The 26,391-nt window shown below is 42.6% G+C and overlaps 1 protein-coding gene across 1 annotated transcript in view; it reads left to right on the top strand.

Moving 5' to 3' along the window:
• Positions 1-26,391, top strand: part of LOC115478393 (ephrin type-B receptor 3-like) — a 27,482-nt gene extending 1,091 nt beyond the window's left edge. The window contains 14 exon segments of the mRNA XM_030215691.1: positions 2,595-2,719; positions 4,540-4,544; positions 6,305-6,339; positions 6,342-6,465; positions 9,207-9,267; positions 9,269-9,315; positions 10,247-10,299; positions 14,764-14,886; positions 14,980-15,227; positions 16,389-16,604; positions 18,780-18,929; positions 19,012-19,205; positions 20,491-20,646; positions 23,055-26,391. Of these exon segments, the coding sequence (XP_030071551.1) occupies positions 2,595-2,719; positions 4,540-4,544; positions 6,305-6,339; positions 6,342-6,465; positions 9,207-9,267; positions 9,269-9,315; positions 10,247-10,299; positions 14,764-14,886; positions 14,980-15,227; positions 16,389-16,604; positions 18,780-18,929; positions 19,012-19,205; positions 20,491-20,646; positions 23,055-23,163 (1,646 nt within the window). The 3' untranslated portion in view covers positions 23,164-26,391.

Genomic DNA, 26,391 nt, shown 5'->3' with positions numbered 1-26,391 from the left:
CTCTCTGCTTCCTATCTTTCAACCAGTTCTTAATCCATAATAATACCCTACCTCCGATTCCATGACTCTGCAATTTCTTCAGGAGTCTTTCGTGCGGCACTTTGTCAAACGCCTTCTGAAAATCCAGATATACAATATCAACCGGCTCCCCATTGTCCACATGTTTGCTTACCCCCTCAAAAAAATGCATTAGATTGGTGAGGCAAGACTTCCCTTCACTAAATCCGTGCTGACTTTGTCTCATCAGTCCATGTTTTTGTATATGCTCTGCAATTTTATTCTTAATAATAGCCTCCACCATCTTGCCCGGCACCGACGTCAGACTCACCGGTCTATAATTTCCCGGATCTCCTCTGGAACCCTTCTTAAAAATCGGAGTAACATTGGCTACCCTCCAGTCTTCCGGTACTACACTCGATTTTAGGGACAGATTGCATATTTCTAACAGTAGCTCCGCAAGTTCATTTTTTAGTTCTATTAATACTCTGGGATGAATACCATCAGGTCCCGGTGATTTACTACTCTTCAGCTTGCTGAACTGACCCATTACATCCTCCAAGGTTACAGAGAATTTGTTTAGTTTCTCCGACTCCCCCGCTTCAAATATTCTTTCCGGCACCGGTAATTAATCTCTGGAATTCTTTGCCACAGAATGTGGTAAAGGCGGTGAGCTTAGCAAAGTTTTAAAAGGGTCTGGGCGGCTTCCTAAAGGAAAAGTCCATAGACCATTATTAAATTGACTTAGGGAAAATCCACTGTTTATTTCTGGGATAACCATCATAAAATGTATTGAGCTTTTCTGGGATCTTGCCAGGTATTTGTGACCTGGATTGGCCACTGTTGGAAACAGGATACTGGGCTTGATAGATGTTTGGTATGTCCCAGTATGGCAATACTTATGTACTTGTATATATAATAACATTAACAGTTGAATCGTATTTTGTCGTTATTAAAAGCAGTATTCATTAAGAATGTTTTCAGCATTTTGCGGGAGGACATATAGAGGCCAATTTGCAATGCACTTAGACTTACAAAGTTCCATAGATACTGTTAATGTGTGTTTAAGTGCTTTGAAAATGAGCCCCATAGTCCACTAGGAATCTAAGATGTTTAGGCAATGAATTCCATTTCTTAGTACTTTGATAAGAAATGCCTGCAGTATCAATAGATTTGTAGATAACGTTCTTACAACAAAGATAGTAAAGAGATAAGAAGTCTCTAGAAGTGGTTAGAGTATTTCGTTTAGGCAGTTCAGTGAGGATTTTACACGAATGAGGGAGACATACCATACAAGATTTAATATACAAAAAAACACTGTTTAAAGGTAATTCTGGCCTTTTATGGAAGCCAGTGTAATTTTATAAGTAAAGAGGATGCTTTCGAGTAAGGGGTATTCTGCAGACCAGGTGGGCAGCAGTATTCTGTGCTTCGTTTGAAGTTTTCTAACTTGATGGTTCTTGCATCCAGCATAAATGATGCTGCAATAGTTGAGCTCGGAAAGTATTAAGGATTGGGCCAATGTGCGGAATATTGATCTAGGGAAAAAAGGCCTGATTTTTTTTTTTACTTCCATAGTGAGTTGAAGATAAAGGAGACTATTTTTGAAATTTGGAAGTCAAATGTTGATTGATGTGTACTCCCAGGATTTTCATTGTTGTATCTAATGGGTATGTTATATTGTTAATAGTGAATTTACTATAAGGTGTGGGATGAAAATGACTTGGTTAATATAAGGAATTTAGTTTTATCTCTATTAAGTTTCAATTTGGAATCAGCTGCCCAGGATTCCATTGTTCAGTGTCTGTTGTAAGTCATTTGCAAAAGGAATATAAATTGTGATGTCATCAGCATACATGAAGGTGTTAAAAGCATTTGTTTCAAGTATACTACTGCTACTAGACGTACGCAGCGCTGTACACTTGAACATGAAGAGACAGTCCCTGCTCGACAGAGCTTACAATCTAATGAGTGGAGGAGTGGCCTAGTGGTTGGGGTGGTGGACTCTGGTCCTGGGGAACTGAGTTCGATTCCCACTTCAGGCACGGGCAGCTCCTTGTGACTCTGGGCAAGTCACTTAACCCTCCATTGCCCCAGGTACAAATAAGTACCTGTATGCAGAAACGGATAGGAAGCCAGTGAAGTGACTTGAGGAGATGGCTAATATGAGCATAACGACCCTGGCGGAATATTAGTCATGCAGCAGAATTTTGAACAGATTGAAGAGGAGAGAGATGGCTAAGTGGGAGACCTGTGAGAAGCAAGTTGCAATAGTCTAAGCGAGAGGTGATAAGAGTGTGGATGAGGGTTCTGGTAGTGTGCTCAGAAAGGAAAGGGCGAATTTTGCTGATGATATAGAGATAGAAAGGACAGGTTTTAGCAGTCTGCTGAATATGCTTAGAGAAGGAGAGGGAGGAGTCGAAGATGACCCCAAGGTTACGAGCTGATGAGACAGGAAGGATGAGAGTGTTATCCACAGAAATAGAGAATGGGGGAGGAGGAGAGGTTGGTTTAGGGGGAAAGATACCCAAAGGAGTCGTCATGATGTTCAGTAATATGGGTGAAAGTGGTGTTAACAGCTGTTCTCATTTTTATAGCTCCTTCTGCGGTTCCCAGAATGCACCTGCATAGCAGTACAACCAGCAGTATGACCCTCTCCTGGGCTGCTCCAGAAAGGCCAAATGGAATCATCCTGGACTATGAGATCAAGTACTTTGTAAAGGTATTGGTATTTCAGTATTTATGTGGTGCCCTAAGTCAGCTAAATTAAAACCATGCCCCCCGTACACCCCAAGTGCCACTTTCTCTAAACCAGATATGTCTGGTCAGCTTTTTTTCCAGCTACTGGTGATGTGGATTGGAAGACAAACGTTTGGGTAACTTCTGAAATTACTGAAGCAACTGACAGATTTTTGGGAATGGGTGCTATGACTTCTGGGTTTTTTTTTGTTTGTTTTTTTCCTTAAACATTTGGTACTATCGTATCCTGCTCAGGAGACAGTGAAGGTGACTCAATCAGACCATGATGCTGTGTGGTCTAGAAGATTTATTAAACAGTGCTATAACTATAACTAGACCACACAGCATCATGGTCTGATTGTTTCATCTTCGCTGTATCCCGAGTGTGATTTTTCTCTGCGAGGTCCTTGTTCTTCTGTATTTTTGGTGACTATCATATCCTGAACACTATCTTATAACACATTTTTTCATCCCTCCTCTTTCTCTTTCTCTTTTCCTTTTCCTCTCTGCTCCATTCTCACCCCCCCCATGCCTGCATTTCATTCCCTTCTCAAGTCACCCTTCTCTTCTCATCTCCATCTTTTCCTCTTCATTCTTCTTTTTTTCTTCCCCATTTCTGCTTCTTCTTCTTCCTCTTCTCTTTCTCTCTTCATTTTCTCTTCTTTTTAACTCTGCTCTTGTTCCTCTCTTCTATTTCCCTATATTTTGTTTTCTGTTCCCTGTCACTGTCATCTCTTCCTAGGATTCTTGGTGAATGGAAGTGGAGAAAGGGAGAGTCCAAAGATTAGAGCAGAAGAAAGCATGACGATTATATGATGTGCATTTTTATAGTTTTCTTTGTTTCTAGTTTTATTTCTTTATCTTTTTATATGGCTTTAGCTCATGTCTTTTTACTGGCTCCTAAAAGTGAGTTACTTTAAGGTACATTAAGTATTTCTCTATCCCTAGAGGGCATGAAATCTAATAGCCCGATATTCAGGTCACTGTTTACATAGGGTGACTGACTATACACTCATTCTGCACCTGGACTATCTTGCTACACACACTATAACTTAGATCAGTTCCTTATCTCTTGTTTTAACTATACAATGAACTTGCCTTGAGTTTAGCCAACCATCTAATTATCCCAACTGACTCGTACTAGTTAAAAAGGCCCGTTTCTGACACAAGTGAACGGGCGTAGCAAGGTTTTCCTCGGAGTGTGTATGTTTGAGAGAGAGAGTGTGTGTGAGAGATGGAGTGTGTGTGTCAGAGAGAGACAGAGTATGTGTGTGTCAGAGAGAGAATGAGAGAGAGGCAGAGTGTGTGTGTGTTTGTGTGAGACAGAGTGTGTGTGAGAGACAAAGTGTCTGTGTGTGTGACAGAGAGGTAGAGTGTGATAGACAGGGAGTGTGTCAGACAGAGTGTATGTGAGAGACAGTGAGTATGAGTCCCCACCCCCACCTCTCTGGTTCTCAGGACCCCCTCCCCACCTCCTTCTCCCCTGTGCCCCCTGCAGCCATCCATGTCCAACGACCCTCCTGTCCTCCCTGCAGCCACCCATGTCCAGCGACTCTCCCCCTCCCCCCCCCAGCGCATCAAACCCCCCCCTCACCACCCGCAGCTGCCAGTGGTAACGCTGTCCGGCCGCCGCTGCTGCTTCTCCTGTTGAGCAGCAGCGGCCCCTACAAAAAGGAAAAAAGCGATGTGTTTTTAAACCCAGCCCAAATCATTCGCAAATGCCCGAGTCTTACAACGCAGTCTCTGCAGCCAATCCTTCTCTCGCCTGTCATGTCACTGCGCTTCTCTGGGGTCTTACTCCAGGGGCAGTGACGTGGAGGCGAAAGGAGGAGCGGCTGCAGAGACTGCGTTGTAAGACTCGGGTATTTGCGAATGATTTGGGCTGGGTTAAAAAACATGTATGTTTTTTTTTTCTTTTTGTAGCGGCCGCTTCTGCTCAACAGGAGAAGCAGCGGCCGGACAGCGTTACTACTGGCATCTGCGGGTGGCGAGGGGGTTGATGTGCCGGGGGGGGTTGATGTGCTTTGGGTGGGGGGAAGGGGGTGTTTGATGGGCCTTGGGTGGGGGAGGGGGTGTTTGATGTGCAGTGGTGGGGGGCACATCAGAGGCTTCGGAGTAGGATTCAAATCATCTTTTTCTGTTCGGAGCTGCCTGTGAGGCACCTGTGTCATGGCAGCAGGAGTTAAGTTGCTTCTGTTGCTTTTATTTCATGTGCTCCCCCCCCCCCCCATCTGTCTGTGTGTCAGGGGTTGTTCGGGAGGGCGTTCAGTGAGCGCGGCAGGTTCGGGTGGGCGGCAGTCTCGATTGGTTTTTGTCCTTTCTTTTTCATAGCTTTTATTTCCATGAACGTTCCATGAAGCTGCCTGGGCCAGCACTGCTGTTGCTTGGGCTCTCTGGATGACGTCATCCGATGCTTAAGTCCCAGGCCCAGCCAATCAGAATGGATGGCACAGGCCCAGGCAGCTTCATGGAACGTTCATGGTGCAAATATTATATAGGATATCTGCTCTTGGTCCCTCAGCTATATGGTAAGCCGTATTGTAGAAAATCTTTAACACCATACCTACGTTAGTTGAATGTTGTAATGCTTATTAGGTGTATCATTAGTATTATGCTAGCATTGTATTAATCTCTGGTTTTTAATTCCAATGCTGTTAAATGTGTATATTTTTCATACTGTTTCATGGTGGGTTCTATTATTAGGTTTCAACTTACTGTTTTCAAGTTTACTTCATTTAGTGTATTTACGTTTATTCTTGATTATTTTACTATTGTTATGCTGTTAACAAAAATTGTAAGTTTTATGTTAAACTTTACCTGCTGTACACCGCTTCAGGTGAATATCTTCATAAAGGCGGTTAATAAATCCAAATAAATAAAATAGAACCTGGATATTCAGTGCTAATATCAGGGTATCAACTGGTGTTAAATATCCAGATATAATGGGCAGATAAAGGTGATTTCAGTGCTGTCCTAAGTTACTGGATACCAACTGCAGGTAACTCCCGGCTCTTCCAGGGCAATCTGTGGAGTTTTTTAGCAACATTGGATGCAGCTGCTGAAATCTGGTTATGGCCTCAGTCAGCAGCGCTTTATCGGGTAGCAGGATACACCTGAGGCAATGTTGCAAGGAGTGTTGGCAGGGTTTGAATCCTGACTTCTCTGCTTCTCAGTCTAATCCTCTGACCACTCCTCACTCCACTCTCTTGGGGGAATAGCCTAATGGTTAGTGGCAGTGGCTGCAAACCAGGGGGACTGGGTTCAATTCCTACTGCAACTCCTTGTGACTTTGCCCAACTGACTTAACCCTCCATTGCCCCAGGTACAAAATAAGTATGTATGTAATATATGAACTGCTTTGATTGTAACCACAGAAAGGCAGTATATGAAATCCCATCCCCTCGAGATGGTATATTTGGTTGTATTGTGGTGTGGAAATGACTGGGATCTTGCTGGGTAACATGTCTAGCTTTTTCTAATATGTGTCATGTACACCTACCCTTCATCTGTTTCCTCTTTCGTTTTCTGTAATCCCCTCCCTATCTTCCTTCCTGCAGCAGGGTCAGAGTGAGGGGATTGCAAACACCGTGACCAGTCAGAAGAATAGGTGCGGCTGGAAGGGTTACGTCCCAGTACTTTGTATATGGTGCAAATACGGGCTCGTACAGTTGCCGGTTATGGAAGCTACAGCCTCCCGGTGGAGTTTCAGACACCTCTGGAAGATGGTAGGTCACACTCACTTTTCATACAGTCTGTGCTTCCTGCTGACGTCTTCTTTCACTAGACTTCTTATCTGTAGGCATTTGCTTTGAAAGCTGGTATCTTAAAAATGAATAAACCATATATAAGATAACTTTGTATTACTTAAATAAGGATTAATCTCCAGTTGCTAAATTTGGTGCAGAGACTGACTTGTTCCCTGCACAAGTATGAGGTCCAAATGCAATAAAAGACCATGTACTGTTTTGAACTACTGCAGGCACTTTTTCTTGTAGAATCTTCATTTTTGTTGAGACCTTCCATTCACAGTTCATCCCAAAGAGTCAGAGGAAGGATGTAGTCCCCTCTCCCCACCCCCTGCAACCAGAAGACTGGTTACATAAAAGGTACATCAGTGCAAGTCTCCACTCAAAGCCTTGCTGGGAAGGTGCATACACAAATACCAAGGCCCTCCATGAATCCACACATGTATCAGGAGTACCTTCTCATCAGCTACCAGAGGGAACTGTATGACGCATCACACTTATCTGCCACCCAGGATTACCATCTTGAACTATCTCTTTACTGCTACCAGACCACTGAGGTAGAGTGAAGTTCTAGCAGTTCTCCGTTATCATCTACAACAACCCTAGTCCCAGGAGGAGGGCCAGCCTAAGGTAAACTCATGCTGGATGATAAGGTTTTGTTTACCCAAAGGACTCCTAGCAAAGGATTGTAAGTTCATGAACCAATGATCTTCTCTGGAGCAGAAGAGAGAGGTTTTCTCCTGTTTTCATTGTCCTTCAGGAATTGCTACCAGGACACATTTTCTTGAATACCTTGACCTTGGTCTGTTGGGATTCCACCCACAGGGCTGATCTTAAGCAGGGACAACAGGGGCATTCGCACAGGGCCCCGCGCTCCTAGGGGCCCCAGATCTCTGGCACGTCTGTCCTCTTGTCTTGGAACACCTCCCTGCTCGTACTTTAATGTGCATCCACTTTTCAGTAGAGAGCATCAGGCAGTGGCAGCAATGCAGAAGCGAGGAGGCTCTGGGCTCGGCAGCTGACAGGATACGATAATCCTTCTGCTGTCTGCCACTCTCTACTGATGTGGTTGATGCACATCAATGTACGGGGTAAGGTGGGGTTCTGAGAACTCTAAACCTCCTTTAATAAATTATTGGCTTATGCTGGTGGACTGGGGGGGGGGGGAACACGGGGCCCCACTGAACTGGTCTGCACAGGGCCACACAATTGCTAAGACCGGCCCTGTCCACCCATGCAGTCTTCATTACCAGGAAGATAGATTTTTGGCAGAGTGACAATACTCAGGACATTATCACTGCAAATGATCACCTGCCTACAACTGCAACAATGCTTTGAACAATAACGCTTTGTATTTGTTTTGCCTCTCTGAAATTAAGATCTTTTCCTAGCTTGTAAATCATTATTGCATTATTAGGCACTTACATTCTTAAGTATTGTCTTGCATTGCCAGAGTTGGTATTAAACCTGTGAAGTTGAAAGAGAAGGACAGGATAGTAGCAAGAAATAAGTTTTTTTAAATGAATGTTAATATTAGAGAAATGTCATTCATCCTGCCTTGATCCTTATGTCTGTTCTTTATTTTTACTCACTTTTGAGGGGCTCTTTCCTTGTTCTCCTTGTTGTCCAGCAACAGTGAGACCAAGCACAAGTGTAGTGAAGACTAGAAGGTATGACTTCCTGATCTGGGCTGGGGGCTATGACAGATCAACAGAAGGTGCTTCTTGAGTAAAATCCAACCAATTTACTTGCCCAGGGGCAGAGGTTTCTGGATTAGTAACTTGAAAGCATGACATACTCTTCTTGCATGGCCACCTAGACCCCAGCACCTCTGCCTGAGAGCAGTATCTGAAGATGTATACAGAAATCAGCCTGCACTGGTCAAAGCCTTCACTTGGAGAACCTGAGATAAGAGCTCTTGAAAGTGAAAGTGGATGTTTACCTTTTGCCTTAGGAGCAGTAACCTCTTGACAGGATGTGAAACTTAAATGGACCCTGAATGTTCTCTTAAGTAAAATCAGTACGTATATAAAAAAGGTTTGCCAGAGATTCTCAAGATAAGAATCTTTGGTCAAGAGGAGGGAATTTATAAATGTGATTTAGCCCAGGCCCATGGGTAACGTAAGGGGTTATTTGTTAGCCAGAAATATTAAGAAAAATAGAAAAAGTAGTCTCTAGTTTAAAACTTATTTTTATTTAAAAAATATTTATAACTCTCACGATCTAGAAATTCTCAGCAGCTAAATATATAGATAATATCCAATAGAATAACATAAAGGGAGTTGGTCTGCTCAAGGCCACTAAGTGAATGAGAGAGAGATGGTGTATGTAAGAAAGAATGTGCTTTGAAGAGAGAATTTGATGGTAGCCTTTCTGCTTTAATTAAAAATCATAGAAAAGGCACCTAGACTGAGGTATTGTTAAAGACAGCATTGTATTTTGCCTTCCATTGGCCAGTCTTCTAAAATGGAAACTTTCAGCTGACCAGTAATGTTCCAAGTTTGTTTCTTATTGATAGCACCGGTATCCTCCCTTGTTCTATTACCTTATTGGTTCTAATAGTATCTCTTTGGTATAAAGATCCAAACTAATTTTTATCCTAGGACACCCTCTCTGTTGAACCTCAACTTCCTTCTCCTTCCCATTTTCTGTGACTGTTAATCTCTTGCTTTGTCGTCTGTGTCCTCTTTTTGTTCATTGACCTCTTTTGTTTTTCTCATCCAGCGGCGGAAAAAGCAGTTTCCAGGAACAGCTGCCACTTATTGTGGGCTCAGCTACTGCAGGACCTTGTTTTCATTATTGCTTTCGTTCTCATTGCTGTTGTTTGTTTCAGGTAAGCCTCTGGGCAGTAGTGATGGGGCTCATCTCTGTTCTATACTTTAAGAGTTAAACTGGAAGATATCATGACGAGTGGAGATTCTCCTTTCTAGTATTCTTCAACATTATGGGCTAGATAGGATGACTTCCCCTCGTATTACAGTAGAAATTTGTCCTGACAGGAATGCCTATTCTTCCTCTGTATAAAGTTTGGGCCTAAGGGGACTTAATCTGTGTAGGATGTATGAATGGATCCAGCTTTAAGACAGGAATTAGGTTCAGCAAGCTGTCATCTATTTAGGGACTAGAGGTTTGAGAAATTCCGTCTGGCAACTTTGTTTTCACTTAGTTTTTGCTTTACACCTTTTCATTGGTGGTTTCAAGACAAGTTGCATTCAGGTTTTGCTCTGTTCCCAGAGAGCTAGATTTCCTTACCCAAGGCAGCATGGAGTGGAGGAGTGGCCTAGTGGTTAGGGTGGTGGACGTTGGGCCTGAGAACTGAGTTCGATTCCCACTTCAGGCACAGGCAGCTCCTTGTGACTCTGGGCAAGTCACTTAACCTCCATGCCCCCATGTAAGCTGCATTGAGCCTGCCATGAGTGGGAAGCGCGGGTACAAATGTAACAAAAAAAATGTGAATTAATGCAAGCCCCTTGTCAGGTGGGCCTGTTTTTAAATATCATGTTAAATGCAAATTAACACTTGTTAAATCCTTAAATTAGGTTAGTAAATCTAGCTTTGTTTGTACATGAGGCAGCACAGGGTGAAGTGACTTGCTTGAGGTCAGTAGAATCTGAACCCTGGTTTCGACAGTTCTCAGCCTGCTGCTACCCACTAGGCTACTAAGAAATAATAGCTCCAGTCAATCTGATAATGATTATATATAGTCATCCATACGAACAAGTAGGAAATATGTTGATCTGTCTTGGGCTTTTTTTTTTTTTTAGGAAGCAGAGGAACGGTTCAGAGTCTGAATACACAGAGAAGTTGCAGCAGTACAGTAAGTCTGATTCTCCCTGAGTATGTGTGTGCATTTCTAGGGACAAGTCCCTAAGTGGTAGGGATGGAGGGAATGTTTTTAATTCTTTTTATTACATCAATACAAGGTAACACATTACCCATCCAACTATGACATAATACACTGTAATACAATCCAATGATGAAGAAGACTTATACAACATTTGTTATTGTTAAACTGACCCCTCCATAAGAATCGTATTCATCTCACATTGACGTTGTTTCTTTTATTTATGGACCCACATTCACTCTCCCCACCTTTGGCAGTGTTAACCCTCTCCATCCATACAATCATATCCCCACAAATCACTTCCTCTCACATTCTCCTAATGTAAGGTCTTCCCCCCCCCCCCCCCCTTTCAGTGTAAGGGAGCCAGTGCAAGGGTGGTGGGTGCCCTAAGCAAACTTTCAGCCTTACATTCCTCTTCAGACAAATTTCATGCACCCCTCCCCCCCCACCAGTTTTATAATTAAACTCAGAAGTCATGTCACACAAATATAGTTAACAGTCAGAAGTATGTGCTAATGAATCTTTGAGTTTGGGTGGCTCTCAGGATCTGTTGCTTTGCTTTGGAAAATATTTAGAAGCATCAAAATAATCAGAACAGATGCACATCCAGTTCTGTAAGAGAACAGCAACCTGATCATATCGTAACACAGTAACTCTCAAAAGACCATGCAAGGTGCAAACTGCCCCTGATATTTTTCATAGCAAACCAATACCTGCCCCTTCCCCTGTCCTACCCACCCACCGTTTCTCTCCCAGCCAAACTAGAATGGAAATATATGTATTAGGTAAGCTGTCATCTAGGAAGCGTTGCCACGGTACTGACTGCGTGTCTCAGACAAGGAAAAAAACTGCTGCCTTAGGCAGCTGCCTGGTCTTGCCTAATGGATGGGCTGGCCCTGAATGGAGCACAATAGCTGCTGGTGCAGGAGGCACAGATGAAGAGGAATCAGGATGCGAATCTCCACAGCCATGGTTTGTGTGAGTTAAACTTGTCATCAGGTGTTGGGCAGCTGAGGAAGTCTGTGAATGGAGGGTATCCTCTGTGTAATGTACATTAGTTATCGCCCTTTCCAGAAGGCTTACCTGTAAACTGTTTTGTTGTACCCTTAACAAATGTTGAAAGATTGTGAATAGAGTAAAATAAGGACTGCTTTTACTAAAATGATCATAGGCAAATACCATTAGAAATATGTCCCAGTGCATAAAATGGGACTTGCAGGAAATAACATATGTGTGTGTGTATATATACATAACAATCAAAGAATCCACACAACGAAAAATGACTCTATTTACAGGGATTTATTTGTGGATTCTTTGGATATTGTTGTGCTTCCACACCACGTGTTTAGTTCTTTAGTTGTGTGTATATATAGCAATGGCTTATTTGTTTATTCAAATTTACTATACCTCCTATTCCGACAGGTGGGTTGAGACAGTTTAGAATTGCTAAAATCCAATACAACATGGAAAAGGAATGCCAGTGATCGTAGGAAAAAGGGCAGCTACTCCTGCCGGATAAGGAAGAAAGATGGGCTCCCCGATAGAGCAGCTTTTAACCAGAAACTGGGGGAAGGCTGCAAGTGGTTCGGAACAAGGTGTCTTTCAATGATATCACCAAAACAGGGAAGATAGGGCATCCCGATAGCGAGGTTGCAATAGAGAGCATAGAAGACCAGGTGCTTTAAATTAAAAAAAAAACAGACAGATTTTCAAGATTGAAAATTAACACTGTGAGCTGCTAAAGCAGGTTGTAAATAGGAACAAGAAACATAGTTTGACATGTCTATTTGCAAATGCCAGAAGCCTAAGAAATAAGATGGGAGAGTTACATAAGTATTGCCATACTGGGACAGTCTGAAGGTTCATCCTGTTTCCGATAGTGGCCAATTGTATAAATATGTTATAAGCCTGGGGCCTACTACCCAGCCTATGACCAACTAGTAGAGCTTGACCCAGCCAAGGGCTACTGGGAAATACAGGCTAAGAAAGAATTAAAGTGCATTTTCTAGCTGTCAGTTTAGACTCTGACCACAGAAGTGTGAAAATAGCTCAGAAACCTAGTGCCAGAGAAGGGTGACAAAAATGATAAAGAGGATGGGCAACTTCCCTGTGAGAAAAGGCTAAAGAGGCTTGTGCTCTTCAGCTTGGAGAAGAGACGACTGAGGGGAGATATGACAGAGGTCTGTAAAATAATGAATGGAATGGGTGGACGTGAATCACTTGTTTACTTTTTCCAAAAATACTAGGACTAGTAGACATGCAATGAAGCTATTAAGTAGTAAATGTATATATTTATTTATTTACTTATTTATTTTTAAAGTTGAAGTACATTTTATTAAGTTTTTAAGGATAACAAACATCCAAATACAATACAAAATAACGATGTTTGATAACTTCCATTCCATAAGAGAAACTACGTGATAATAGACAGTTCTTATAAATGTATCGATCATGTAGAACAGTAAGACATGTAACTGGATAAAATTTGAATAATGTTATAGTAGTTCAAAAGTTTGAATTGAATGAATACGCAATCTCAAATCTCGAAGCGTAGAGGGAAATACAGTTTGCGAAAGTGCAGGCAGAAGAAAAAATGGCTAAAGCTCTTGGGTGACAAGACCTTTTTGTAGGGTGTGAGAGAAATAGACAGAGTGGGCAATGGGAGAGATGCACAGAATGGGGAGGGGAGAAAGTGAGCAATGGATCCGGGGATAGAAGGGATTGGAAGAGAGATGCTGGACAATGGGAGGAAGGGAAGAGAGGGAGAAATTCTGGACCATGGGAGAAAGGCAGGAGGGAAGAGAAAAGGAACAGGAAGAAGCTAGGAGTGAAGTGGAAGATATCGGGCTATGAGGGTGAGGAGGGGAATTGCTGGGAATGGTAGAACCATGTGGGAGAGGCAGGGGAATGAATGAGAGGACGAAAGTGATTATAGGGGATAGAAATATGTTAATATGCCCATCTTCAAATCAGTGCTTAAAGCCCACCTCTTCAATGTCGCCTTCGGCACCTAACCACTACACCTCTACCCAGGAAATCTAGACTGCCCCAACTTGACATTTCGTTCTTTAGATTGTAAGCTCCTTTGAGCAGGGACCGTCCTTCTTTGTTTAATTTGTACAGCGCTGCATAACCCTAGTAGTGCTCTAGAAATGTTTAGTAGTAGTAGTAGATTAAAGATGAAAGGGAATGGAAGGCTGTGGAAAGAGTGAGATAGGAAATGGGAGATGTAATGGGTGAGAGTAGGAGATAGAATTTGATAGCTGAAAAGTATAAAGAAGAAGGGTGAGACAGGGTGAAATTTGAGTGAACAGAGAAGCAGTAAAGAAAAACAGAGGACAGAGCTAAAAAGGAAAGACTAGTACATCAGAGGCAGGTATAGTTAGGGAATGGAACAATGCAGGAGAGAGGAGAAAAGGTAAATGGACAGCAACCACTTAAAGGAGAATTAGCAGAGGACAGACAGGGAAGCAGAAAAAAGAAACTGGAACCAGCGTGATGGAAAAATAAAAATGTCCAGACAACAAAGGTAGACAAAAGCATTTTATTTTTAATCTATTAACTGAATTGTGTTAGCTTTGGGAAATGTACATAGCAGATGTTTTTGTATTGTGTTCACTAGAAAAGGAAATGCTTTTCCCTTTTTAGTTCTCCAGTGTTAACAGTACATGCTGTTTAATTTTGGGGGGTTACCAGTTCAATTTTTCTCTACTTATTTTTACTTCTAATTTGTGATCCCTTGTTCTATATTTGGTGAGAGTATGCCAATGGGATAGTACTGGCATGCAGAGAGGATATGGAGGACCCCCCTCTCCTTTATTTTCTGACCTGGGCCCTAGCATGTCTAACACCAGCCCTGACTCTTGGTGGGGATCCCCAAGTATCATCAGCTGAGGACCTCCTCCAAAGACGGCCAGAACTCTTTTCTACCAAGCTCTGTAGTTGGCGGTAGCATCTTCTAGCCTTTATCAACTAAACATGCATGAGGTGCTCTCATTGGTGGCTCATAGATGTTTCTGCTGTCTGCCAAACTTGGTAAAAGGAAATTCTGGCCGCCTTCGGAAGAAGTCTTCAGCTTACAGACCTTGGAGATCCTCATTAGCTAAAGTCTATTTTGAGTTGGGAGGAAAGGGTGGAGGCTGACAGGAAATGTTGTGCCCACCCAAAATTGGCTGTTTGACTATGCCACTGTTTTCCTGTGCACCTGTTTTTGAGCCAGAAACCTTCAAACTGTAGTGGGGGAAGGGAGCTGGAATCAGGCAGAGGCCCCACAAAGTCGACAATGGGCTTGGGCACAAGAGGGGCAGATGAACCCCTCTCAGGGGAGGAATTGGAACCGAGATGCTGTCAGTGTGAGGCATGTGTCATTGAGTTCTGTGCTACTTGTTGATATATGACTAAGAGGATTGCATCCCTTTCTCTTTAACCCTCTTCTAGTCACACCTGGGGTAAAAGTTTATGTTGACCCCTTCACTTATGAAGACCCTAATGAGGCTGTGCGAGAATTTACCAAAGAGATTGATATCTCTTGTGTGAAGATCGAAGAGGTGATTGGAGCAGGCAAGTCCTTGTTTACTTTTTTTCCTGATGTATTAATTTCTTCCGCCACTGGTTTCCTCAGTCTCACCTCCTTTGCCTTTTGCTGCGGGACAGGAGAGTTTGGAGAAGTGTGCCGTGGACGCCTGAAGTTGCCAGGACGGCGGGAGATCTTTGTGGCAATAAAGACTCTGAAAGCTGGTTACACAGACCGTCAGCGGCGGGACTTCCTCAGCGAGGCCAGCATCATGGGCCAGTTCGACCATCCCAATATTATTCGTCTGGAGGGTGTAGTGACCAAGAGTCGGCCAGTTATGATCCTGACAGAATATATGGAAAATGGGGCTTTGGATTCTTTTCTTCGTGTGAGTCTTGACATACAATTCACGCGAGCTGTGGAACAAGGCAGGTGGAGTGCAGGGGTACTATCGTGCAGTACTGGTGAGAGCAGGTGCAGTGTGGGGGTTCCTTGTAGGGTTTCCACCTGTCCCAAGGCAACTCTTAACAGGCTGATCCAGTTCTGGTTTGGCTCCACTCCAATTAGCTTAGGAAAGGGATGACCAAGCCCATAGATGTGATGGAGAAAACTAAAACTTGATGAACTTGGCAGGGTAGATCTGAATTGGGTGCTAACTCTAATAGCTTAACATAGAGAGAGGGAGGGCAAGCAGAGCTCAGGGGCTATTGTGGAACATTGCAAAATCTGCAATAGGGTAAACACTCTGGATAGTGGGGATAACATAAGAGATCGAACAAAGCTTAAAGAATGGTCTAAAAATTGGCAGCTAAAATGTAATACTAAAAAAATTCAGGATAATGCTAAAATTAAGAAGAAAAAATCAGGACCTCCGATGAACTTGGAACCATCGTGGGCAGGAGTGACTGGGGAAGTTTCTGCCCATCCTATCGTAGATTACCAGGGCATCCTTAAGGTATGGGGGTGGGGGGTGGGGAAGTTAATCAGGAAGGGGCTGAATGCTCTTGGGGGAGATCTTTGTGACTGTTATTTTTAAGGGGGGAGGGGATGCTGTTGGGAGCAGCCTTCAAGAGTCACAGATTTTCAGGGCAATGGACACTGCCTCACCCCATGCAGTCCCTTAATCCAAGGATACATTATATGTTCAATAGTCTAGTGTAACACAGTAATACTGAATTGCAGGGGGTTGATGCTTTTTCAGCATTTCCCTGTTGGGGGGGGGGGGGGGTACACATGCTATTTTTGCTGTCTAGCGGTGAGGGAGTGGCAGATTTCAAATGATTTTTTTCTGTGGGTGAACACTTCCCAGGTCATGTCTTTGGAAATATTTCTCTCAATAATTTTGGCTTGTCTGATTTCAGTGACTCAGTATTTTTGTACCTTTCAGTCTTTCTTTGGACGTCCTCTTCCCTTCTCTTATTTTAAAGAGTTTTCTCTTCATGTTATTTTTTCTCATAACTGAGCTCTTCCATTTGATTAGAATTTAAACAGGTTTTAGGAGTGTCAGTTGTACCTTTTCTTTCATTTGTTTTCACTGCTTCCTCCGCAGTTAAATGACGGACAGTTCACAGTGATTCAGCTTGTTGGAATGCTTCGTGGGATTGCAGCCGGGATGAAGTACCTTGCGGAGATGAACTATGTACATCGTGATTTAGCTGCACGCAATATTCTGGTCAATAGCAACCTGGTGTGTAAAGTCTCAGATTTTGGACTCTCCCGCTTCCTGGAGAATAATCCCAATGACCCCACTTACACCAGCTCCCTGGTAAGCCTCTGCTCTTCCTCCTGACATGAGAACAGTGACATTTCCTGACCAGAAATTTCAGGAACCATATAATGAAATGGATTAAGGACTGACAGTATTTCTACTACTTTCCCACATAAACTCATAGTCACACTTCCAGCTCCACAGCTATATAACCCTAGATACAGTATTTGACCTGTCAGTGCACCTGTTGAACTGAGTGTTCTCATAGGTGGGGAGGGAAAGGAAGAAAGTGAGCTACAGATTTCCTCAGGGTGTTAAAACAGCTTGATTTTAAAAGGCAGATGAGAGGTTAGTATAGCACATAGAGAAACACAGGTTCGTTCCTTTTGTGGAATCTGAGGAATTCCCAAACGGCAGTAAGGTCAGGTCTAATGTAACAGGAAGAGGAAGGAGCTTACATGCCTGAAGAACAGAGACCAGAGCTAGAGCTGGATATAGTCAGACTTCAGCAAGTTCAGGTCACTGTTTAAAAGGAGCCTTGCCAACCACACAATACAGTATAAAATATTCCGCTACAAGCCGAAATCTTCAGTGCAGATTACAACAAAAGATAACAAGCCATGTCTAGCAATTACAAAATGCATTTTATAATATACTCAGATTAACACTGTTCCAGGAATCTCTTGCATGAAGACGTTTTCAGTAACTTTCTAAACGTCAGATAATGGGTCTCTGATGTGTGAAGGGAAAAGCATTCTAGCATTTTGTTGCTTGAACAGAAAATGTGGAGATATAAATCCTCTTAAATTTCAATAATTTAGTTGATGGAAAATGTAATGCTAAAAGATTATTTCTACAAAGATCTGTTTAAGGAAGATAGAATTACAAAATGTTTCAAATAATTCTAAATATGTGCATTTTGAAGTAACAAGGAGCTGGGACAGGAAGCCAGTGTAAACTGTGTATTTTAGGGGTAGCTCTGTCAGATTTATAGACATCACATAATGTTCCTGTTCTGTAGAATTTGCAATTGTTAAATTACTGAAATCTGTGACTATACAGTGGCTTGAGTAATTCTAAAATGACCAAATGTATACATTGAAATTGTTGTAATTTAACAAATACTTTTTGAATGAAATGATTCACTTGTGGTAGCAGGAATACGATGGAATCCAAGACTACCCTTAGGACCCTTAAAGAGATTTCCAAAGGAAATTCCTTATTTTGAATCTCAACCACAAAACTCCTAGATTGTTTTCTTTATTTAATTTTACATATTAATCGGCCACTGTTCCACTTTCTCAAAACAAAGTTGAATTTTTGGCAATATTGGGTTTGTGACTGTTAATCTTTGGACATATAAATCACTATACAGCCAAAAGGTAAGGGACAAGCTTTTCAAAAGCAACTTATCCATGGAGCAGCAGCCATTGTATAGCTATTCAGAGATACTATCCAGACATCCTGCTTAACTCTAAGGACAGTCAGCAATATTCAGTGTTTAACCAATTTTTTTATTGAAAACAATCTAACATGGGTAATGTCTTTATCATTAAAATAATAACCATAAAAATAAAAAAGCTGGAAAACTCCCCCCCCCCCCCCACACACAGATATGTTACCCTTCCCACAAACATTCTATCCAAATAACACCCCTGCTCCCCCCTACTGCAGCCTAAGCAAGTACAAAGGCTACCCTCGTTTAAAGTGCGTAGCTGAATCTCGCTACTTTCTGTAGAGCCAGTATCAGTCACCGTTCTCAGAATCGTTTGTATCTAGATAGCAGAGCTCAGTATACGGAATACATTTACAAAACATGCTGACCTTGTGTTTGAATAGTGACTCATAAATGTTTTTTGGGGTGGGAGGGGGGATTTGGGGTGTATCATACGTGGAAGAAAGTTATATTCAACTGCTCTCATAACTTAAGCATTCATCTCTGAAAGCATGAATAACAGGTCTAACTTTAAAAGATAAGAAATCCATTTTAATTGTTTTGTGGATTTTCAAGAAAATCCATGTAACTTTAAAGAGATTTCTTATCCATTGACAATTGAGCTTGAAACCTAATAATAATAACTTCCATGAAACAATATCAAAAATATATACACTTAACAGCACTGGAATTCAAATACCAGAAATATAATGCAATGTTAGCATAATACTAATGATACACCTAATAAACATGCATTAGAACATTCAACTAACATAGATATGATGTGTTTCAAACAGGGTGGAAAGATCCCCATCAGGTGGACGGCACCAGAGGCTGTTACATATCGTAAATTTACCTCTGCCAGTGATGTCTGGAGCTATGGTATTGTCATGTGGGAGGTGATGTCATACGGGGAGCGTCCATACTGGGACATGTCCAATCAGGATGTAAGTTTGGAGGGGTAGTGTAGAAATTCCTGGAGAATTTGATAGCTTTCTTTTTGAGTAATAATTTGTCTGTCTGCTTCAGGTCATTAATGCTGTGGAGCAGGATTACCGGTTGCCTCCTCCCATGGACTGTCCTACAGCACTACATCAACTTATGCTGGACTGTTGGGTCCGAGATCGGAATCTGCGACCCAAGTTTGCACAGATTGTGAACACCTTGGATAAACTTATCCGCAATGCGGCCAGCCTAAAGGTCGTCAGCAACGTCCAGTCAGGGTCAGTATCTCCTCACAGTATATTAATCTGCCAAGACTATCTGCGTATCATTATACAGACCCTTCAAGGCCATTTCAGAATCACAAAATCCTTCAGTCAGCCTATTACCCTGTCCCCAGCTCACATTAGGGACAGTAGCTCTCTCTTCCACTCCATGCTTTGGCCAGCTTGAGAGTGATGAAATTTCAGGAGCATCACAGAGATGTAGAAGGTGTTCCCTTCTTTCCCTTCCCCCGCCCAGCCTACATCAAGACCCCCCACCCTTTCCAGCTGTGCAGACAGGCCCTCCCTGGTGGTCCAGTGGGGTCGTTGGGGGCAGGAGCGCAGCCCACTCGCTCCTGTCCCTTGTGACGCCAGTCTAAAATGCCTGCGTTACCTGGATACCTGAGATCATGTGAAGATATTCAGCAATTCAAGCAGATGCTAAAAACACATCTGTTTGTGGAAGCTTTCTTAGCTGCACGAGGACTTGTCTGTTTGACTTTTTTTCTCTCTCTCTCTCTCTCTGTTCCTTTTTCTTTTCGGTTGCAACCATTTTATTGATCATGTTCTATCATTACCTATTGTTACCTGCCCTGGATAAAGGCGGGATATAAATATAGCAAATAAATAAAACCAGTGGTATGTGTAGATATCTTACATCATAAAGACCAAGGCAAAGAATTCCATTCAGTCTTCTGTGGCCCTGTCCTCCTGAGTGTCCCTTATACTCCTTGTGATCTAACGGTTCCACAGATTCCCTCACGGGTTTCCTGCTCCTGATATACCTAAAAGACTTATTATTACGAGTTTTTGCCTCCGAGGCAATTTTCTCTTCATATTCTCTTATGGCCTTCTTCATCAGTGTTTTGCATCTTTCTTGCCAGTCCTTATCTATGGTCCTTATACCAAACCTGCCTCCAGTAAACAATGGAAAGGAATATTTCTTTAGTATTTCTGCACAGTTTCCAAATGCACCCCTAAAATTCCCCTGTCTCCCAGTACATTTTTTTTTCCTGTTTGGGTTTTTTTTTTTTTTTTTTTAATTTGGCTGAAAGTTTATTCTACGTTTTTGTGGAACCACATACATACATTCAGGCAACTGAAAACCTAGCAGCATGGATTTAACAAATCTACCTATGTTGCTCTGTGTGTGGTTGGTAGATCCTGATTAAGCCTCTGAGCTTCCTGGGGGCTCTGATATGCGAGTGCTGTTCTCAGTATATCCTTCAGGTGCATTTATAGGACTGTTTTAGATTCCCGGATCTTAGTGCTCTCTATTAACCCTGTGTTGTTCTTGATGCAGCATCTCACAGCCCCTGTTGGACCGGACTGTACCAGACTACACAACATTTACCACTGTTGGTGACTGGCTGGATGCCATTAAAATGGGGCGATACAAGGAGAACTTTCTGAACGCTGGTTTTGCTTCTTTTGATTTGGTTGTACAGATGACTGCAGAGTAAGTGTCAGAACCTACTGTGTTCAAAGGCTGGGAAAGTGTCTGGAAAAGGATAATTTATATAAAGGATTTCCCATATATAATGCATGTTTTCCATATGGGGTATAGTCATGTAGAAATGTATTTAGTGCCTTCATGTAGGTGTGCATCAGTTAAGTACAATTTTCTATTCAGGTACTAGTGTTGTCCCTCATGGGCTCACAATCCAAGTATTATATATTGCACTTGGGCCAACGGAGGGTTAAGTGACTTGCTCAGGATCACATGGAGCTGCAGAGGGAATTGCACCCGGTTCCCCAGGATCTCAACCCACTGCAACATAGCATCACTTTGTAAGGAGAAGGGGGTAGAAGGATCACTGTCAGGAACTCCAGGGACTTGAGCTGGTTCATGTCAGCTTCAGAAAGGAGAAAAACCAGTAGAACCAGAGGAAGGGACAAGAAGACTTATTTTGTTAATACAGCTTAATAAGGTTCTTTTATTTCTTATAAAGTAAAGTTGAGGGATGTGTGCCACTGCAGTAATTATTTTCCAGGATACTGTGATGTGTATTGAGAGGTTGACCAGACTCAAGTCAACTATAATGGCAAAGTTTAAGTTATGGGATAATTCAACTTCATTTACAAATGTCAGTGCTTCCGAGGTATCCATCAGTGTGCATGTTGTTTATGTTGATGCAGGGCAGACTTTTTACTTAGAAATCCATTATCAAGTACACTTTCAGGCATTATTTAGGAGTAGACCAAGCACTACTCATGCCTACTGCCCCCCACCCATGTTAACTCTGGGCCCACTCCAAAATGTCAGGTCTGGCTACGCCCCTGGTAGCGGTGAATAATGTTTGAGAAGTACCCTGAAAGATATAGTGTTAGGTGGGAGATGCTTGGATTGGGTAGTCAATAGAGCTGATTCAGCTGGGCCTTGATAGGGGGTGGAGTGGTGAGCACTGGTTGGGAGAGAACCCAGTAGTGTTTGGGAGGAGTTCTGGCAGAACATTTGAGTGCTTGTCTGGAAGAAGCCTTACAGGGCAAGACAGGGTGGTTGGTTGAGAGGGGATCTGGTAGGGCTGTCATTAATGCTGGTTAAGAGAGAACAGCAGGAAAAGATGAATGTCAGTGAATATTGGTTATGAGAAGGAAGGAACCTGGAAGGGCAAAGGGGGAGATGGGTCCAATTTGACGAGTAGATGGTGGCCAGAAAGGTCTTCATCTAGGCTACAGTACACAGCAGGGGCGTATCTGTAATGGGGCCAGGGCCCCCATAGACTTGGCCCTGAACCCCCCTACTGACGTCCCTCGCAACCCCCCCCTCCCACCGCCAACCTGCCGTCGCCTACCTTTGCTGGCGGGGGACCCCAACCCCCGCCAGCCGAAGCCGTTGTCCTTCGTTCGTTTGTTTTCTTCTTTCTGAGTCTGACTCGTCTCTGACGTCCTGCACGTACACAACGTGCAGGACGTCAGAGTCAGACTCAGAAAGAAGAAAACAAACAAACGAAGGATGACAGCTTTGGCTGGTGGGAGATGGGGTCCCCCGCCAGCACAGGTAAGCGACAGCGGGCGGGGGGGGGGTCGAGGGGGTCGTCGGGCGGGCGGGCGACAGTTGTTGGAGGTGGTTCTGGCGGCAGCAATGGCGGTGGGGGGCGTCGTCGTCGCTGGGGGTAGGGGACTAAAATGTGCCCCCTCGGCTCTGGACCCCCCTACCAGCGAAGTCCAGATACGCCCCTGGTACACAGTAGCCTGGAAGAGCTCAGCAGTGTGGACTAAGTTGTAGCTGGTGGGATATTGCAGGATGATGTAGGTTTGGGCTGTATCTACTGTTTTTATTGGACACAGACTACGGAGTCTATCCAACTAAATTATCTTCTGTATATCCAATTGAGTTGTTAGATGTGACACAGTAGGTTTTAGATATGTTGTATTTCCTCCCATGTATTTTTTATGGGAAAATTGCTGAATTTGGCCTATTCTTGTGCCCCTCAGATCACTTGCAGACTTTGAAAGGTAGAAAAGTCAGATGACCTCCAACCCCACCCCACCTGAACATCAAGTCTGGTTCAGCTAGTTCTACCATTTTAGAAGTTGCAAGGGGTTACGAAAACACAGAGATAACCAACCCTCTGATAAGCTCCTCTCCCTTAAGAAACTGAGACAAAAAACCAAGGGTTGATAGGTGGAACAATGGGGAACAGATAGATGCAAATGAGACTTGAACATTGGGTACAAGTTTTTGTAGGGTAGGAGAGAACTGTGAGAATAAGAGGAGGTGGACAGGGAGATTTTGGGAATGGGAGGAGAGATTATTGGGGAGTGAGAATAGTTAAGAGTAGATTTTAATAGTGGGATGATAAAGGGAGATTGTGTTAATGTTGTGCATATGTTAACTTCAGAATAATCCTTTTACCCTTACAGGGATCTGCTCCGGATAGGAATCACTTTAGCTGGACATCACAAGAAGATCATGAGCAGTGTCCAAGATATAAGTCTACAGATGAATCAGACGCTTCCTGTCCAGGTCTGACTGCTTGAAACTTTGACATAATGACGAGAGAGTACGATACAGGAAGAAATCTGACCACAGGACACTCACTTGTGTCCACCTTCAGTCTTCTCCACGGAATGAAATGTTTGTGGTTTGTCTTGGGCTGCATATTGTAGTTCAAGGAGCAGAAAGAAAAGAGGAAACAAAAGATTTTCACTTAAATGTTAATTCTTTTTGTGGAGGAATTGTAATGATTTGATATATTAGAAAGAGAAGGCCTTGGTCCCCAGTCAGTAAAAATCTTCATATTGAAGACTGATTACTGAAATTTGATAGATGGGACAATTCCTCCCCCAGACTGTCTAACAAGAGGAAGAATTGTGGCAGTACCCTTACAGCCCATGATGTGTCCTTTCAATATTGCAGTATGGTGGGTGTCGTGAAGTCAGAAGAGACACGTGTGGAGCTGCCAAGACAGAGTTCTTGCATTTCTTCTGCTTTCATACATGAGATGTTTCCACATGACCAGAGGGAATGCAGAGTTCATATACTGGAACCATGCCTCGGAACCTCCTACATACTTTCAAAGTGGATTGAAACAGCAAAATGGAATGAAACTTTTATGCAGGAACTGATCTGAGTTTCATGGACTTCTTCAGCTCTGCATCTCTCCCTATGGGCTGAGTGGACCTGAAATCCAGGCATATGTTTGCACAGGGATTGCTGGGGTAAGAAGAAGGCTGGATAGCTAGGGGAAACTGTAGGTGGTACAGAGGCCTCTTCTGTCACCCCCACCTATCTTCATGTTTATACATCAGGGACTTTGTCCCTGACCAATGTACTCCAGCTATGCTAAATGCTGTGATTATTGTCAAAAGCCGTGTTAATGGTCTGTTTTTTCCTTTCAGGATGTCTGCACTATATTCATAAAATCAGACAAGCTTGTGTGCCTGCAAGAATGTGAAGGCATGAGTTCTTCCCACAGGTTAAAGGCAATAAGAAATGTTCCTTTGTTATGACAGTTTTTTTTCTTCCAGCTGTGCAGGAGCGGCTTGTGCCAGCACTGTACAGAAGCCACCTGTTTCCATCTTCCTGTCTTTCTTTCTTCTTCCATCTCTCACCTACCCCATGTTGTTCTTGTTTTGCTCTGTGTAGATTTTTTTTCTTCTCTATAAATGCACTTGTCTCCCCCTTTCTGCTATAAGGTTTTCTATCTACCAAGGGTTTGGATACAAACTGTGCAATGGTGAATTTCTGCCAGCTTGCCATCCTGGGAATTTTTGAACTTGTTTCCTGTTCCCCGATATGTCTGGAGTGAACGGTGGAAACCCTAGCTGGTCCTTAACCTGGTTCCTTTATGTTTATTTGTTTTTAGAAAAGGATGAGTGAGTATGGAAAGTCTGTACAAACAGAACCCCTCCTGCCATGCAGCAGAGTGTTCTTGAGGTATATAGGAGGAGAGAAGAGCAGTATAAGAAACACCCATAAATACAAAGAACATTAATTAGCACAGAGAACATCAATATAGGAGACCCAGAGGACACAAAGAGAGGAGCATATGGCAAAGACCAGTTCATGTTAAAGCCACCGTGGCCAGTACAAAGCAAAGCAGAAATATCAATAGAGCATGGATTCATTATAAGAGAGCCTTTGATAGTATCCCACATTCCTGGATAATAAATTGCTTTGAAACGTACAACATAAACTCTGGATTGATTAAGTAGAATGTGAAAATGTGGCAAACTACACTCTGTCTAATGCATGAATATGGATAGTTTGTGACCCATAAAATCAAGATCCAGTGAGGAATACTTCAGGAAGACTCTTGTTCTCTATAGTACTTTATTCGTTAAGTACTCTTAACTCTTTGGACTACAGTTTTAGCCTTGATCCTACAACAAGTACAAATTCAGATATGATGTCACACTTAACCCTTTGTAAATGACTTGAAGCTCTACTGCCCCAGCAATCAACAGCTAGTGGAACAACTCGGTATAGTGAAATGCTTTTCTGATATCTAGATGACTTTTGAGTTGGACAAATGTGCTAAGACAATCTTCCTTACAGAAAAATTGACTACAGCTTGAATGGGAAAGTGTATTTAATATCTAGGAACACAGGAAAAAGCAACAACCCAAAATAAATTACTGAGACAAAAATCAGGAAACAAATTTTAGCAGATAAAATCTATACATATGTTCTCTTTTCATCTGTGTCCCCTTAGATTTTCTACTGGTTTTGCTATATTTTTGTTAGTCTGTCCCACCTACCAAGATATCCTCAGTTTTTTGTCCTTCCATCTCATCTTGATATGTGTCATTAGCAGTTCATTCTCCTGGTCTGTAAACTGATTTATTGCTGTTTTATATTTTGAAATAGTAGTATATCAAATACTGCATAAATAAGTATTGAAAAGTGCTTTAATATCACAGAACAAGATAGGTGTCATCAATCAGCTTACAGTCCTGCACTCTTTCAATTGTAGACTGGCCTTTGTCTAGAGAGACTGGATATACAAACAAGAAAAGCCCTTCTGTGCTCATCAGTCATCTGTAGGAACGTACATTCCTAGTGCTAAAAGAGGACGGGGTCTCATAGCTTCCATCATAGACTTCCAAGACCTACTTAACAGCATCAAGGAACACAAATGCACAAAAGCCGTGTAAAGATGAGTCAATTTCCAGAATCCTTATCTGTCATTAAACTTAGGCAAGCATAAGAAATTAGTGAGGATCCAGCGGGACTCACAAGAAAGAAAGCTAGAGGATTTTGAAAGAAGAGAGACACTCAAAAGAATGAGATCAACAAACAAGAAAAACAACTGGCAAATGCATAAGTACAGTGGGGAAGTACGAAGTATCACCGGAGGAACTATTTGTTAATTAAAACTGGACACATGAATGGTTAAGGAAAGGTGAACTGAAACCTAAGGATGAGAGATTGGTTGATTGTTGCAGCCTGGGGCAGGGAATTAGGGATTAAACAATTTAGAAAAAACTGGAAAAACAACGTGACATGGACCAGCCACAAGCACATCAGAGGTGAGAGGGTTGGGGACCACTGGATTGCAGTTCTTAGCTTCTAGTGGTCTTCGTTTGCTGTTACTAGATCTGTCAGGGTGAAAAGTAAAACATGTTAACCCTTCCACAGTGAAGTAGCAAACTACTTACTGCCAGAAAGCTTTCATTGATGTTCTTAGGTTTCAGAGCTTGCATGGCTCTCTTCTCTCCCAAAGAGGAACCCCCCCCCAAAAAAAAAAAAAAAAAA

This window comes from Microcaecilia unicolor, chromosome 10, assembly GCF_901765095.1.
Source record: "Microcaecilia unicolor chromosome 10, aMicUni1.1, whole genome shotgun sequence".
Taxonomy (NCBI): Eukaryota; Metazoa; Chordata; class Amphibia; order Gymnophiona; family Siphonopidae; genus Microcaecilia; species Microcaecilia unicolor.
The sequence above is the reverse complement of the archived record's forward strand: the minus strand, read 5'-3'. Positions and strand labels throughout refer to the sequence as shown.